At 30.5% G+C, this 18,508-nt stretch overlaps 2 protein-coding genes across 2 annotated transcripts; one reads left to right on the top strand and one right to left on the bottom strand.

The window, feature by feature from the left end:
• The first annotated feature begins 6,702 nt into the window (after positions 1–6,702).
• Positions 6,703–13,015, top strand: LOC131631251 (uncharacterized). Its single transcript, XM_058902048.1, has 10 exons — positions 6,703–7,166; positions 7,262–7,496; positions 7,608–7,694; positions 8,243–8,412; positions 8,508–8,650; positions 9,286–9,463; positions 9,558–10,152; positions 10,712–10,824; positions 11,671–11,914; positions 12,575–13,015. Exons 1-10 carry the CDS (start codon positions 6,880–6,882, stop codon positions 12,800–12,802), a joined length of 2,280 nt encoding a protein of 759 aa, XP_058758031.1. The 5' UTR covers positions 6,703–6,879; the 3' UTR covers positions 12,803–13,015.
• A 1,632-nt stretch (positions 13,016–14,647) lies between these two features.
• On the bottom strand, positions 14,648–18,169 carry LOC131631224 (uncharacterized). Its single transcript, XM_058902011.1, has 4 exons — positions 17,945–18,169; positions 17,795–17,848; positions 17,556–17,681; positions 14,648–15,507 (listed from the first exon to the last, which is right to left on the bottom strand). Exons 1-4 carry the CDS (start codon positions 17,999–18,001, stop codon positions 15,376–15,378), a joined length of 369 nt encoding a protein of 122 aa, XP_058757994.1. The 5' UTR covers positions 18,002–18,169; the 3' UTR covers positions 14,648–15,375.
• Positions 18,170–18,508: the final 339 nt, after the last annotated feature.

The raw sequence follows: 18,508 nt of genomic DNA, 5'->3' as shown, positions 1-18,508 counted from the left end.
TGGACTATATGCTACTTTGACTCTTCAATATGATTATTTTTTAGAACTTTTTCTATATTTGTTTTTAATTGTTGTAATTAAGGATCTTCACCCATTTCCAATTTTTTAAAATTTATTTTTATCTGACTAAAAGACAAATTTAGGAAAAGAATAGTAGTCTAAATACTTTTATTGTTTTTCTTCAAGTGTTTGTATTTGTATTTTTTTATTTTAGTTATATTGTTTTTTATTTAATTGTAATTTGGACTATTTTCTAATTTGACTCCTATATATTATTTTAACAATTTTTATTTATATTTTCCAATTAATGTCATTAAATATATTCACCCATTTCAATTTTTTAAATGTTAAACTTCTCTTTATATGTTAAAATAAATAAATTCAGAAAAAAATAGTAATTTAAATATTTTATTATTTTTCATTATTCGAAAGAATAATATATTAGTGTTGTATCTTTATTTGCTGCTTCTAGAAGAAGAAGAAAATTATACTAATAACAATTTGGACTATGCTACCTCAATATTATTATTTTTATAAGTTTTATCTATTTTTAAATTATCATAATTAAGAATCTTTATTCTTTTTCATTTTTACACATTAAAATTTTCTTTCTTTTATTATAAAAATTGAAGTAAATAATTGCAAAAAAATATATACATATTGTTTTCTTTCTTTCCTGATAAAGAGTAATATTGATAGAGTTTGTATTTTTATTCTGCTTTTATATTGTTAATTATAACTTAATTACAATTTGGACTATCTGCTACTCTCACTCCCCAATATTATTATTGTTTAATAATTTTTACCTATAGTTTTTAATTATTATAACTAAACAACTTCATCTATTTCAAATTTTAAAACATTATCATTTTATTTAAAATAATTGATTTATAAATATTAACAATTTATTTATATTAATATATAAATATAAATAAATTATGTTGTGAAGATTTGAACTCTAGATTAATAAAGTATATTTATTTTATTTAATTAACGCTTAATAATTGAGCTATTTCACCTACCTTGATCATTTTTTATTTGATTAAAAAATAAATTTAAGAAAAAATAGTATTCTAAATACTTTTTTTTTATCTTTCTCTCTTCTAAGAAGAATATTTAAAGTGTTTGTATTTGTATCCTGACTTCTGTATTAATGTTTACATTTAACTAGAGGGATACTCGTGCGTTCGTACGGGTACTGATATTGTTGTTGCGTATGTTTTGCAGAACGAAAGATTAAAAAAATAGTTAATTGAAAAAATATTAATCTATGAAGTAAATTAGTAAAAAAAATTACTACATAAAAGATGGTTTTTTTTTTTTACAAAAAACATAAAAGATGAGTTAAAAAGTTTGATAAAAAAATATAATCCAATAAAAAAATATAAAAAAATAAATTAAACAAAATTTTAATGAGAAGACATAAAAACAATAAATTTAATAAAATAGATCTTTATTGTAAATAAAATGTTTTTTACAATATGAAATTGGAGTTAATAAATAAGATAAAGTCAAAGGAGTGAAAAAAGTAACTGTTAGTTGAAAATTAAAAACGGTAGTTATAGATAATATAAATAAAATAAAATAATAAAGGTTTATGCTAAAAACTAAAAAAATGAAGTGTGATAAAATTCTAATAGTCTTGATGATATGTGTTATATTAAGAAAAAATTAAGAGAAAGGTAGATAAAAAAACAGGTATCATTAAAACAATGAAGATAATTAGCAAAATATAAATAAAAAATGAACATTGGGCCAAGTTATGATAGTCAAAAGGGGAACATTTTGGAACCCAAACCACACGATTTGGAATGAGCTGTGTTATAACACGATTACAACAACCTGAGAGAGAAATTAGGGTTTCTGATTTGTTGTGTTCCAAGCGTCGAAGAGCTAACAGAGAGAACCATGGCTGAAAGTGGAAGGTTCTTCGAACATAGAGATTAAATCATCGATGCATGTACTTTTGTTCATCTTGTAATGTTTCGGTGTTAACTTTGAGTTGTTGTAATGTTGCAGGTTCAACGGCGAGTTCGAAGAAGATGTAACTCCGGGAGATATGGACCCAGGAAATGAGAATGGTTTGGAAAGCGTAGAAGTTGGTGTAGGGGGAGAAGATGGATATGCAATTTGCGAAGGGATTGTGGAGGTGGAAGTTCGTGGCAACGAAGTTCTGAATATTCATAACAACGGGTTGGCTGGAAACAAAAATGTCGGGTTGGACAATGAAGAAATGTATGTTGAGGAACGCAATAATGCTTTATTTTCGCATATGTGGTTATCGTTAACATCGTTACAAATGTTCTGGATATATAATAAGGTGTTGTTGTCATTCGCATTTTAGAATTTATGTGTAGTGGGTATGAGTCATATGCAAGCTGAGTATAATATTTTATCTTGAGGAAAACGTTATAGCTGTGTAAAATGTCATATATGTCGATCATAATCTGTGAAGGAATGATATTGTAACTTAAGAACAAATACATTAGTTTGGCATACATGGATATCAGTAAGTTTGTTATAATATTTAGGGAAATATATTTTGTTGTTGTTGCAGACTGTATTAAAGAGTTTATGGTATAGTGGCTATGAGTCATATGCAACCTGAAAATGTTGTTGTAACATAAGAAAAAGGTAAGTTATGTGTAAAATGTCATATATGGCGATCAGTAAGTCTTAATGTATTATATTGTATGTTCTGAAATACGTAATAGTTTAGTATCGCATATATGTTTATTAGTAACTTTGTTAGAAATGTTAGGGAAATATAAGTTGTTGTTGTTGTTGCAAACTGTGCTTAAGAGTTTGTGTATAGTGGTTATGAGTGATATGCAACCGGAATAAGATATTATATCTTCACAAAAACGTAATATATGTGTAAAGTGTTATATCAATTAGGGGTGAATTTGTTTTTTTGAATGTAGGCCAGAAGAAGAAAGCTGCGCTTGAAGATGAAAGCCATACTAGTTCAGCAGGGTTGCTTGGAAGCGTTGAAGGGAGAGACAACCATGAATGTTGCATTAACGGCAGCGGAGAAGACGACTATGATCGAGAAAACACACAGCGTAATTTTGTTGAGCCTTGGTGATAAGGTTCTCAGACAAGCATCAAAGGAGACGACGGCATCAGGGTTATGGATGAAACTTGAAAGTTTGTACATGACCAAATCACTGGTAAATCGACTCAACCTGGAGCAAGCTTTGTATTCATTCAAGATGATTGAAGACAAAGTGTTAGCTGAGCAGTTGGATATGTTCAACAAGCTGATTCTTGATCTTGAAAATATTGATGTGAAGGTCGATGATGAAGATCAAGCGCTATTACTATTGTGCGCTTTGCCTCGATCACATGCTCACTTCAAAGAAACTCTCCTGTATGGAAAGGAGTCTCTGACCTTTGAAGAAGTTCAATCAGTCCTATATTTTAAGGACTTGAACAAACGAAAGGAGCATAAACCTTCAACTGTTGGTGAAGGTTTGTCCATTAAAGGAAAATTATTGCGAAAGGATGGTAAGTTCGACAAGAAGAAAGGCAAAAGTCAGTAGAAGTCTTATAGTGGCGAAGCATCTGGTATTCGATACTATCATTATAAGAAGGAGGGTCACACAAGAAAGGTGTGCCCTGAACGCCTGAAAGATCGTGAGGGTAAGGATAATGGCAATGCAACCATTGTTTAAGATGATTCCGAATCATCTGATGTCCTTGTGGTTTCGAGCAGTGACTCCAGGAAGGAGTGGATTATAGATTCAGGTTGCACTTGGCACATGACTCCAAACAAAGACTTGTTTGAGAAATTATGTGATCAAGATGGTGGATCTGTACTGCTGGGAAACAACAAAGCTTGCAAGATTGCAGGGGTTGAATCTGTGAGATTCAAGCTTCATGTTGATTCAATAAGGTTGTTGACTGGAGTCGGGTATGTTCTTGATTTGAAGAGAAACTAGCCGAAATTGTATTAGTTCCTTGTGAGCAAAAATTAGTTGTGAGCAAAAATTAGTTGTGAGGAAAATATTGTACTGATGTCATGCCGTTATTTAAATGGGACATTTTTTATGAGAAATTTGGACCAGGATGAATGAATGTACAATGGAACAAGATTAATTGTGACAAGGTTATCAAATCACGTCATTGAGACAAAAATGTGTCTAGAAAGAACATTGATAACATAATTTACATTCCCTAAATGTCTATGTCCCCTTCGGATTCACCATGGTTATTCAAGTCTATTAGGAGACAATTTCCGATCATTGTCTCATACGCAATGAAAATTAATAAATCTAAAGGTCAATCACGTGATAGTGTGTGATCGTATTTGCCTACTCCTGTTTTTAGTCATGACCAATTGTATGTTGCAATTTCAAGAGTTAAGAGCAATAGTGGTTTAAAAATCTTAATATATATATATATATATATATATATATATATATATATATATAAAACAAGGAGAATTCATCATGTTCGACTACTACAAATATTATGTACAAGGAGGTTTTCCAATCACTTTGTTAGTTAGTAAACGACTTTTACTTTTTTTTTATGCTACAATTTAAATCTCCATCTTTTTAAATATTTCTTTTACTGCTATTTATTTTAAATGAAAGTTATAGAAATTCTCAAATGTTTTATTTTTATTATTGATCATTTGTTTGATATTGGCCAATGTTTTAAAACCGGACCGGAGATCAAACCGGCGAAACATTCAGTTTAAGATTTAATTGGTTCAACCGATTAAACCTATGGTTGAACCGTTTATTAAATAAACTAATAATATGTAACTAATTTTTGATAGATATGTCACACATAATTATATATTCACAACTTAATAAAATAAAATTTCAAAATTCAATTACAAACTTAATACAACAATATTGATAGTACATATAATAACACAACATAGCTGTACACTTCATTTCAACCTTCATTTAAGAATAATTTGAACAAATTAAAGAATTACTATAAAATAAGTTTAACTAATTCAAACCAAAAGTAAAATAATAGAACATAATAATTAAAATAGAGTTCAAATAATTAAGAATACCTAAATTAAAAGATAGAATACAAAAGATAAACAATACAATACACATAATTAAACAATAAAAAGTAAATTCGAGTTGAGTTACGACAAACATGTGATAGAGTGTGGTTGAAAGAAAAAGTATAACGGAGTGACAAACTTAGAAATTTATATATTTGTAATAAAAACACATAATTCTTTTTTTTGATCGGAGAATGTATGTTAAGGTTTGATATTTATGTATTAAACTTCTTTAAAAAACTAAAAAAAAAAGTCAATTTGATGCATTTTTTTGAACCAGACAGTTTTGCAAAACCGGCTTCGGTTCTATGGTTCGAATGGTTTTGGACGGTTCAATCTGGTTTTTTCGATTCAACTCCGGTTTTGATCGACTAACAGTTTTAAAAGATTGACCCAACCAGATACATCTCTGATTCAAGATTCAACCAATTGAATCGGTCGGTTCGAGCTAATTTTTAAAACTTTAATATCAACATACTTTGTTTATATCAAATACGGTAATTTAGTATAAAAACTGTTGGGAGGTTAATAATTTAGTATCAATTGTGACTTATTTTAGAATAAATTTTTATTTCTGCTTTATTATTAAACTTGATAAATTTATGAATCATTGAAACACAATCCTTATTGTGTTTTTTACATTTTCGAATGAGCAATATATAATTTAATATATTTTTTCATGTTGTTGTAGGATGAAAAAAGAAATTATTGGCTGATTACTAATATATTTCTTCATGTTGTTGTAGGATGAAAAAAGAAATTATTGGCTGATTACTAGCAATATATAATTTAATATATTTTTTCATGTTGTTGTAGGATGAAAAAAGAAGTTATTGGCTCATTAATTTTCAAAAGGTTGACATGTTGCATTTTCAAATTTATAATAATTACGTGTCATTAAATGTTTTAGTTATGTTACCTTTGTTTTTGAATATACTAGTTGAATATAAGAATAATTGTTGGTAGATTATATTAGTTTATGTTTGTAATTCTCTTAAATATTAACCATCAGAAAAAAGAAATTCAAAACTGACAAATGAGATATTGCATTGTGAAATGTGAATTCAGACATTATTAGTTCACCTTAGACCATTTATAATGGAGGTGTTGAAAAAATTATTCAATAGTTGAATAAGTGCGATGAGATGTTGAATAAAGAGTTGAAAGTGATGTGGATTAATATGTATTGAAAACATTCAACATATTAAATGAGAAAGTGTGGACCCACATATATTACTTTGCAAAATTTTATTGATTATTGTGATTCTTGGCCTCGACGTAGTTCCGTTAGCTGTATACCTCGTTGTATTGAAACTATTTTAATTAATGAAAGAAGTTAAGTTTGTTTGGGTCAAAAAAAAAATAGTGAGATTGGGTGTTGAATTTTATTAAACAAAAACCATTGTAGTGAGTAAAAATTAAATGAGTATTAAATTATTATGCGAAAGAAAGAGAATATGATGTGAAGAATAAAAAGTGAAAAAAGAGGGTGTTGAATATGCAAACCATTATACATAGCCTTAAAAGTTTCAACCCGTAAATTATTAGATTATTTGAAATAAATAAAAAATAGCATGAATTTAATTCCTCAACGTGCAAGCGTACAAACAATAGAGTTCAATAATTAATGCAAATAATCAATGTGCAATATGTGTGAGGAATATAAAATTCGAAATATCGAGTTTGATTGCCCTTCTTAACAGAAAAAATCATTAAAAAAAGATGATAGAAAAAAAATTTCAGAAAAATGAAAAGTTGAAAACTACCGAGTAGTTAGCAATCGAGAAGATCGAAATTAACGAATCAGAAGAAGTAAAGTTGGCGCGGATTGCATCAGATAGATCATGAAAACGAAACCAACCGAACTGCATCAATTTCCAGAAGAAATGGAATCGGAGGAAGAGAATGACGATAACAATAACAACAACAAAATCACCGATAACAATAATAACAATAACGGAATCAAGTTACCAATGTGGGAGACTATTCTCAAAAACCATCGCAACTCTCTGAAATCTCTCTTCCACCGTAACAAACCTGACTTCGCCGTCGCTGATGACGCCGTCAATTCGCCCAAACCTATTCCTCAACTCTCTCCGATCGCCAACTCCGTCGTCTCTCGCTGTTCCAAGTCACGTTACTCCTCCTTCTCCACTCTCGTTCGCATTTACATCCATTCGATTCAACAATTTTTTATTCATAGATCATTTTGTATTTTGTTTGTAGGATTCTTGGAGTGTCTACGGATGAATTGCAACACGCGTTCGATTCGGAGCTTCCTCTCGGAGTGAAAGAGCTTCTAACATACGCTAGAAACTTTGTGGAATTTTGTTCGTTCAAAGCGTTGCAGAAATTGAGTAGAACTTCTGATTATTTGAGCGATGCGGAGTTTCGCCGTTTGGCGTTTGACGCGATGCTTGCTTGGGAAGCTCCTAGCGTTCACACTGAACAACTCGCAGCGGTTCAAATCATTGCATCATTACATTAATTAATCATACTATTTTGCTAATTACTAAATTAATCAGTTAATTAATTACTAATTAATGTGTTGTGATCTCAATCATAATTTCAGGAAACTCCTACTAGTAAAGATGAAACTGCTGGTGATGAGGATGATGCTTCCTTTTTTTATTCCAGTTCCACAAATATGGCACTTCAGGTTCCAGAAACTCTAATCATAATCACATTATTATATATTATCTTAAATGAAAATTGAAAATGAATGTTGTAATACATACTATACTAAGGTTTGTTTGGATTGAATTGTTTGAGTTTATCTCCGGATGTAATCACTTATGAGCTCTGTAGTACCGACACCTCTGAAAAAAGGTGTCTCTATCAATGTTTGTATCTGAAACCAACACCAACACTTGTAATTACATTTAATTTATTCATTTGTTCAAATTATTAGTTTATTACTAATGTTGACGTGTCAGTGTTCATGTCGTGTTTCCGCCTTTCCGGTATTCGTGCTTCATAGCCTATGAGACTATTTGGTAGATATTATGAAAACAACTTATGACTTGATTGTAAATTTGCTTAAGCTTATTTACATAAGTTCTCTAAGATAGTTTATGAAAACAATTTAGTTCTATAAGTTGTTTCCAACAATATCGATTAAACAGTTTATCTAAACATGACCTAATAGCATCTTCTTCAATTCAAATATAAATTAATGATGTATGCAATTGCAATGGTTTTTTTTAGGTTGATGATAAGAAGACAGTTGGTCGTGAGGCTTTCTCACGAATAGCTCCTGTTTGTGTTCTTATTGCGGATATAATAACTGTCCACAACCTTTTTGATGCGCTCACTAATACTTCTGGACGTAGACTCCATTTTCTTGTTTATGATAAATACATAAGATCCCTTGATAAGTAAGGTTCTTTTCCTTCAATTGTGTTGCTTGCATTATCTATATATTGCATTGTTTGTGTGCTTCTTGTTTCCTTATGGCGAGTTACATGTTCAGGATTGTCAAAAATTCTAAAAATGCTCTGTCCAGTAGTTCTGTTGGAAATCTTCAACTTGCTGAAGACGAGATAGTCCTTGATGTTGACGGGACAATTCCAACACAACCAGTTCTTCAACATATTGGAATTGCTGCATGGCCTGGTGAGTATTTTCATTGCTCAGACTAGAGTATACATATATTGATATTGAATGTGACGTCTTTGATGAATATTAAGTACTAAGTAGTGAGATACTGCTCATTGGTGGCTAGCAGCTTCATTTTTCTGTTTTTGTAAGTCAAAGCTTTCAAGTAATCTAGTCACAGAAGTATTTATCGCAGATAAATGATTATCATTTTTCTTTATCTTCTTGTGAGTGTCTTTGTTCTTGATAGAACAAATTTTGCTTTTCACTAATTGGCTACAAAGGGACACTCAATTATTTTAAATAAACTATTTCTAGACCAATGTCCATTGGTCACCTTTGCTTTTGACTATTTGCGTGAAAATATACACGGAGTAATCTCATGGATTTGATGCTCAATCGAAAATTTGGAATTTTAATCAATTAAATGTTTTTATTGTCCTATACAATATCCTACAGCTGGTTGTATTAAACCAGCAAATCAGAGTATGTTTGTTGGAACTATTGTAAAACATGCAGTTTAATGTGTTAGCCTTTTCTTTATGCAGTAAATACAAAGAGTATAGCAACTAAGTGACTAGGAACCCTTGTTCATTAGCATACCTAAAAGATATTTTAAGTTGGCGGTACCTCAATTTTCTGACCTTTTCTAGGGCGTTTGACCCTGACCAATTATGCTCTCTACTTTGAGTCACTTGGAGTCGGTGTGTATGAGAAAGCTGTTCGATATGATCTGGGCGCAGACTTGAAACAGGTTATAAAGCCTGACTTGACTGGACCCCTTGGTGCTCGTCTATTTGATAAAGCTGTGATGTACAAGTCAACTTCTGTGTATGTCACCTGTTGCAAATATTCCATGCGATTTATCTATATATTTCCCTTGTTTCCACTTCAAATTTTATGATTTTCCGAAATGTATTGACAGATCAGAGCCTGTTTACTTTGAATTCCCTGAATTTAAAGCAAACATGCGTCGGGATTACTGGTTGGACATAAGTCTGGAGATCCTACGTGCACATATGTTTGTCAGGAAATTCGGCCATAAAGATACACAGAAATCAGAAATACTTGCCAGGGCTAGTCTGGGCATCTTCCGCTATCGTGCACTAAAAGAATCTTTCAAATTTTTCTCATCCAACTACAAAACATTACTTACTTTTAACCTAGCTAAAGCTCTTCCTCGGGGAGATATGATCTTGAAAACCCTCTCAAATAGCCTAATGAATTTAACTGCTATTTCTGGTAAACAACATATTCCAGCGAATGTAGAAACAAAAAAGCAACCAAAAGTGTCTCCAGCAGCAGTTGTGGCACTCTTCTTTCTTGGACTCAAATCAAAAATGGCAGTTGATAACTATGAAGAAACAAATGTTGTTTGTGATATCCGAGTTGGTGAAATAAATCCGTTGGAAGTGGCAGTTAAACAATCCTTTAAGGACACTGGAAAAGCAGAAGCTGCACAGGCAACCGTAGACCAAGTGAAGGTGGAGGGCATCGATACAAATGTTGCAGTAATGAAGGTTTGTTATTATTTACTTTCAATAATGTTTATTTTCTGAAAAAAAAATTTGAATTTCATTTGATCATGGAGATTATAGTAAAGCAAAGAGGGATGAAAGAGTAACAAAGAACAAAATTTGGCTGTAATATGCTGTAAAACAAACTAGAACTGCAAAGCTCCTTCAGCACCAATGAATACTAATGGGCTGTGTTCTAAATGAGTATAAAAAGTAAATATTTTTCCTCCATGTTCACTCTCTACTTTGTTCGTCTAGCCTTAAATATATATATATATATATATATATATATATATATATATATATATATATATATATATATATATATATATATATATATATATATATATATATATATATATATATATATATATATATATATATTCTATTTGAAATGTATTTCAATTTTCAGTTTGAAAAGTATGTTCTTTGGGCTAGGATGTCCATTGAGTGGCTTAGCCTTTCAAACTAAAATTATAAGGCTTCCCAAGAAGACAAGGGGAAAAAAATGAAGTTGATTCTTTCATTATATAGTATGGTTAATTCTTTTAAGTCCTTGTAGGAACTACTATTCCCAGTCATCGAATCTGCTAACCGACTAAAACTTTTGGCCTCATGGAAAGACTTCTATAGATCAACAGCCTTTTTGATCCTCAGCTGTTATTTGATTATAAGGTAATTGTTTTGTTTAAAATCAGTGTATATCTGTTTGTATTCTTCGTTTCCAATTGGCTGCTTTCCACATATGCATCAAGTGACACCCTCATACAATGAAACTTTATGCTGATAAATTAATTTCCAATGTTGATTACAAATATGTTATTTCCTGTACTCAGCATTTAATATATTTGATTGTCAACTCTACTGCATTCTGACTTACATGTTTTTCTTTCTTTAGTTTTGAACACTTCAAAAGGCTTCTGTATCTGTTTTTTCTTCTGCTTTTGTCCCATCAATGTTGTAGATTCTTGTGACCACTTGGTCCCAATCCTTAAGTTGGCGTCTAATGCGCAACAATATAGTTATTAATATCTTAGCATTTTCCTACAGAAAAAGCTCAAGTTATCGCTATTTGGTTTTGAAATTCATCATTTATAGATTTTTGAGAATTAATTGCAAATGCCAAAAATAAAATAGTCAAACAGACTTCCAAAAACAAAAGTAAAATGAAATAAATAAATAAATGTTGAAGGATATCAATCAAGGACCAAACAATAGATCTTATATTCATTGACTCATATTGCACCCCCTTGTTGGTAACCCATCTCCAGCAAAAACCTCCAGGTCTTTGACACCATTCTGGATACTGTCGTTAATCTCCGTAATTGAACAAGAAGTTGATGTCATTAAATCTCAAATCTACATTTAAGAAGGAAAGTAATAAGTTGTGTTACTTTAGTTTTATTGAACAGATTGACTGACACCTGGATCAGACAGTGACAACTGTTAATAAATAACATGTGTTAAAGTTTGCTTCCATGAATCAATTGAATAAAGCATTTAGTTAACATTGATGTACAGGGGGTGGATCCAGTACTTATTGCCGTCCATTTTTCTGTTCATTGGAATTATAATGCTCTGGCGTAGACATTTTAGAAAGGGAGGAACATTAGAAGCCTTTACAGTAACAGCTCCCCCAAATCGAAATGCAGTAGAACAGCTGCTGACATTGCAAGAAGCCATTACGCAGTTTGAGTCACTGATTCAAGCTGGAAATATTGTTCTACTAAAAGTAAGAGCTCTTCTACTTGCTATATTACCGCAGGTGAGTATTCTAGTCATAGTCTACTTGGAAGAAAAATTTAAATGTTGGAATGTAGTTAGGCCAAAATATCCTATTTTAATATATGTATGCAATTACTTGTGGGGTGCAATGATGAAACTTGTGCTATGTTTTGTTAATCCACTTTAAATGTGGTCCACCTGCAATGAACCATAATTCAAAAACATTTATTATGTGTTTATTTTTTTTCAACTGACATCATAACTCTTTATCATGAAATAATTTCAAAGATCATTTACATCTAAGTTAGTCTTAAGTTTGACTTAGTCTCATTATGCCTCTAACTATTAAACAATGCAAGTAAATGCAGAAAACTAAACAAACTCAACAGCACAAAAAATGGTCCACAACTAAATCATGTTTAGAGGCAAAAGCTCTATCTAAAACAATTTTACTTAGATTAAGAATACTGTCAAATCAATTTCATATTTCTAAAATCACTATTATCTAGGAAAAGTGAATCCAAACATGCACTATTCAGTGTCATCCTTTGTAGCATTGCTAATTTGCTATTCTATAAAGTATTTGCTAATTTAAATATATTGTAAATTGTATGAATTATAAACCAAATTTATTCAGTCAGATTGTTAGAACGCAAGCCTTCTCTAGAATCTTTTCTGAAGTTTTACATCTGTCCTGCAGGCTACTGAGAAGGTTGCTCTATTTCTAGTTTTTCTAGCTGCAGTGTTTGCTTTTATTCCTCCAAAGTACGTATTTTTGGTGATATTCATTGAGTGTTACACAAGGGAGATGCCGTATAGGAAAGAAAGTAGCAAAAGATGGATAAGGCGGATTAGAGAATGGTGGATCAGAATACCTGCTGCTCCCGTTGAGCTCGTTAAGCCTGACGAGAGCAAGAAAAGAAAATGATATCTGGTTACTTGATACTGGCAAAGGTTGACAATATTTCTGTGGTAACTGTCATCTCATTTATTAACAGGATATTCTGATCTATTTGTTCTTTTGTCAATTCATTCATTTTGTATTTGGCATCAAGTTGTATAGTCTCTCGCCTCTCTTGTGTTTCCCCATTCAATATTAAAATCCAAGATAAATTGTAACTTAGTTGTTATAGTACAGAAATATGTTGGGTGATCTTAGCAAGATTAGTTGGATCTATACAAAATAAACCTCTTTTCATGGTCATTTTCCTGACATACGAAGTGATTTTAATGTGTAAATTGAACGAGATCGACTTATGAAAAAACGCAACTTTTTATATGATAAATATTAGTCATTAATGGTTTTATTTTGCTTCACAAGTTTTACTTGGAGAATAAGTATCACCTATTTAAATAAAAATAAATAGGTTTAGTAAATAGTCTTAGTCTAACTTTTTTTACTAAAAGAGAAAGACCAAATCAGACCTTAAAAGGATCAGATTATAAGGATCCGATTATAAACTAGCGTGGCGTAGGAAGGAATTTCAAATTCTTTAGTTTTAGGTGTCGTTTCAAAATGAATTTGAAAAAATGAGGACCAATTTGTAAAATTTGAAATACATTTTATGGAGTACGAAGGAATTTCAAATTTTTTGATTTTAGGTGTCATTTCAAAATGATTAAATTTAACTTAGATAAAATACTTCATAAATTTCCATCATTTTAACAATTCTTCATTTTTGTATTCAAACAATAAATTTTGTACAAATCATTTTAAATTCCCTCAAAACATTAGATTACCTGATTAAAATCCTTCATCCAAACACAGTTTTATAATATTCACATTCATTCATATCAATTATTTTCAAGAAGCCGGATAGCACGTGACTATTATCCATATTCATGAATGTCTATTGTCATATCTATTTTCAACCTCTTTCCCTCTCACCTTACAAGCACAAACATCCTCCATTGTATCTCAAACAATTTTGACTGAAGAACATAATGCTGCTAAATATTGCTTTTTTAATTGATGGAATAAGATGAAGTGATATGATATGTGATTTTATTGTTTGGTTTGTTTTTTTAAAATGAATAGAATAGAGTAATAATCTGGAATCTAATTCTTCCTCAATTTGGGGTATATAAAATGAAATCCAACTCACTATTTTCTTAATCACAAAATTACCCTCCACTTAAATTCTTACAAAAATATGCTAACTCTTGGTTTGATTGTCAGCTTTATTCTCACAAGAATCCAATGAGAGTGACTCCATCGAGTTTCAAAAACTACCAAAATTGACAATATTATTAAACTCTAGAGGGATTACATTTTGAATTTGTGCAAATTCAACATATTTTGACATGTAACTCTTGGAAGATTACAAATTTTATAAAATACTTGCAGTGATAACAAATTTCATTTTGTCCACTTCTAAGTAGGGATGAGAATAGGTTAGACTATAACCTAGTCTATTTAAGGTTAAGCTAGACTTATTTGATAAAAAAGTCAAACTTGAGCTTTTATTTAATAAAATAGGTTAGATTAGACTATTAAAAAAGTCTATAAAGCCTTGTAAGTCGGCCTATATATATATATATATATATATATATATATATATATATATATATATATATATATATATATATATATATATATATATATATATATATATATATATATATTAAAAAATAGTCTAAATAGGCTGACCTATATATGCATATATATTAAAAAAATACTAAATAAATTGATCTATATAAGCATGTATTAATAAAATGCTAAATAAGCCGGCCTAAATGTTCATATATAGGTCGACCTATAAGACTTCTTAAGTAATATGAATTAATTGAAAACATCAAGAAAAAGGTTTTTAAATAGACTTTCATGTCAGGCATTTAAAAAGAGCAGGTCAGGCTGGAAAAAAAAGCAAATTGTAGGTCATAGGACAGACTCAGGTCTTGTAAGTTTATCGTAGGTCAGACTCTAGCCTTATAAAGTCTAGCCTAGCCTATTCTCACCCCTATTTCTAAGCTATAAAATGAAATTTTAATTCTTTATCATTAAATATTCAAACAATAAAACAGAAATCTTGTTTTATTCTATTTTGCTCCACTTTATTTTATTTCATTTTCATTTCATTTTATAATATTCAAACATAATTTAGATGGCTCACATTTGTAGCCCCACATTTTCCCTCATTTTCAGCAATTCTCAAGCATAATTCCTTCTAAATAAGACTCTCACTATAACCCATAACTAACTTATGTCACTTAGAATTGAACCCATTACTTTCCTTTATAAAGAAAACACATGTGAAAACATCTTTTTTTAAACCGGGAGGGACATGTCCTCTCATCACGTTCCCACAGCATTTGCATATTTCTCTATTGTACAAAAGAATTGAAAAGAGAACAAGAGTTGATTATTTACACATGAAAAAAGGTGCCAGAAATTCCTTCAATTTGCAGAAATCTTCCATGAGGAAAACATCTTTGAGATCCAACTTGCACAGACTCGGAATTCACCAGTGATGCATTATAATATGAACCCATCACCAATTCTCATACATTGTCAGGCCAGAACTCTCTAAAGAAAGCGCGCTCAAATTCCTTCTCCTGCATCTTCTTTTCTAACTCCTGCATCTTTCTCACCCGTTTAGAAAGTGCTTTGGTTTTCTTTTTAGACAAATCTTCCTGAAAAGTGAAATCAATTGAAGTCAAATTCGACGAACAACAGGAAACCATATACATATTATTTTTCCTTTTATTCTTTAAGAAAATGTAATGGGGAATTATGCAGAAAATAAACACGCTGCTGTAACTCGTGTTGATGTTCAAAATCTAAATGATTAAAAACAAAATACAACATTTTACGCTTCTAACTCATAAACTATAATATCCATCAACAGGGCTTTTCCCTTTGCATTATTGTTTAATATGAACCTGTCCCACTGATTCAACACAGTACACAAAATTTGCTACTCTATCATAATCACTTTTTCTTTTCTTCTACTTGTTGCTTCATCTCTCTTATTTTCTTGTAGATATTACCATTTCTTTTAAGGTTGAAGAGAAGTAAAAAAGAAATATGATCCTTTAATAAAACCTAGACGTACAAATTCTCAAAATAAATACCATCAGAATGATAAGTGTTGAAAAGTGATAGTTTTTTCAGAAGAGATCTCATTATGAGAACTGTATAGAATGCTGACAGACAAAGAAAATGCAGTATTTCACTAATTACTTAGTTGTTCAATAAATAAGTTGACATCTTATAATAAAATGATATGCTTACTTTAAGATATAAACACTTTATTTTGGAGCAGACATGTCTAATTACTAATAACACCTATGCCTTTTTCCACTTTGTAGAGTCTGACTACATTAGTCAATTGACGCCATAAAGTTATGCCATGTATTTGATCTAAAGATAGACCGTTATTTACCGCTAAATTACTCCTAATGTTTGGTCTTTAATTTTCCGTCGTTTCTGTTTGCCTCTAGCTATTGGACTATTCTCCTCCAATTTGCTCTTCTTATAAAGGTGCTTTTGTGAGTATTCTTCACTGTCCCGGACATGTATGTAAAGATTCTACCATCTTCTCTATTATGGAGACCATTCCATATATAAAGCTCAAACCATTATGTGAAAAAACCGGGTATCCATCGTAAAAATTGGTTAGAACCTACTCATTTGTTCTCCTAATTCCTCTTACATTTGTTAATACTCTTCCAGACCTGCCACCTCCGTCTCATCTCCTCCACCAACATTGTTATCTAACTAAGACAATACCATTCACAAAAAGTATGAACCTTGGAATTGTTTCTTGGACATGAAAGCATATCTAGAACTAAGATAAAACAGATGTGCTAAAAGTGACCTTTAATAAACACCTATAGAGATCCTTCCATAAAAGCTCTCTAAATACTAGTTGACTTGACCGCATCATATGTATTTTCTCTTGCTCAAATTTAAAAATTTTTAACACTTTAGAGAGCCTTCGATAAAGCCTCTCTAAATACTCTATGTTGCGCCTTATCCAATTTATTTATTAAAAGCAATGTATAAAATTTTGTTTAATTCCTCCTATACCTACATCAATCTTCGTAACAATATTTGGCTCGTACGGTCATCCTCCTAAACATAAACCAAATTAGATGTGAGTTTCTCATCTTACTCTATGCATACTTTCTCCCTCGTAGATATATAGTGCCAGTTGAGTTATAGGTTACATAAATTTGTATGCTACATTTGTTAAGAGATAAACAATTCCTAATTACTAAATTCTTTAAGTCAACTTTGTTCTTACTGATAGATAATATCAGTATTTTTCCGTCATTATCATTCATTCGACTACAAATGATTCCTAATTACTATATTATATATATGTCAACTTTGTTCTTAGAGATTAGATATCAAATAATCAAAGATTTCTCTGTTGTTAATAACTTATACAATTCCTAATTACCGAATACTATATCCCCACCCCCACCAAATTTGATGAAATAAAATAAGGAACTTGAAAAACAATATATCTCGATAAGATAAACTTGGGAAACTAGAACTACATCAAATAAGAAAATATACGGCAACCGTTGTAATTTTCCAATTCCAAATGAAAAAAGAAGCACGATTTTTGCATAGTTATCTTATCTAGTTATTATCCTTCTACTCCTGTAAATTGTTTATAACGACCACCAAAGCCCTTGGAAACAAAGCAAACCAACAAAAAAAAAATTACCTGCTTATTGTCTCCTTTAGAGGAATCAGCACCATGATCAGGTTTCACTATCTTTTTCTTCACTTTATCTGCTCCCAAACCGCGCTTATTATTCTTCACATGAGTTTCCACAGGTTCTAATCTACCCTGTTACCAAAATAAATTTGTTTATCATCAGAATCATTGAAAGGAAGTACCTAAAACATGAGTTTAACAATTAGTTTCAGAATTTGGATGACAAAGAGAGAAAGAAAGAAAACCTGTTCAGAGATCCCAAGGCCAGTCCCTTCTTTCCAACCTTGCTTCTTCAATAGCTGCAGAGAAAAGTAACACCATTCCAAATTACAGTTACGATTACAAAAACAACAAGAAAAAGAAGGATAAAAAATCACAGTACATGAATTCAGAACCTGAAACCCTATATTGGAGGAGTTGATTGTTGTTGATGAACTCAACATCTCTTCCATGGCATGAATTCCTAAAACCCTAAAGATATTTGAAGAAATCGCTAAACAGAAACGAAACTAATTAAATACGAAATTGGAACACCGGGGTGGCTACAACCGGCCTCGATTTGATGAGGTTTATCGTCTTCTTCTTTTTCTTTTTTCCTCCTCTCTGTCTTGTTTCAATACTACATATATATATATATATATATATATATATATATATATATATATATATATATATATATATATATATATATATATATTTGATAAACTTTGATTTGCAATGCAGTAATAATGAAAAAAGAAAAAGCACAAACACTTGGTGATAATGATCAAATTGATGGTGATTCAATGTGTGATGAATTGTGATGTTTATATATATATATATATATATATATATATATATATATATATATATATATATATATATATATATATATATATATATATATATATTTATTCTTAAAAAAATTAACTAAATTAACATAGACGGTAGGTAGTGTATAGAATTTTTAGATAGTAAAA

The sequence above is a fragment of the Vicia villosa genome, unplaced genomic scaffold, assembly GCF_029867415.1.
Source record: "Vicia villosa cultivar HV-30 ecotype Madison, WI unplaced genomic scaffold, Vvil1.0 ctg.000794F_1_1, whole genome shotgun sequence".
Taxonomy (NCBI): Eukaryota; Viridiplantae; Streptophyta; class Magnoliopsida; order Fabales; family Fabaceae; genus Vicia; species Vicia villosa.
The sequence above is the reverse complement of the archived record's forward strand: the minus strand, read 5'-3'. Positions and strand labels throughout refer to the sequence as shown.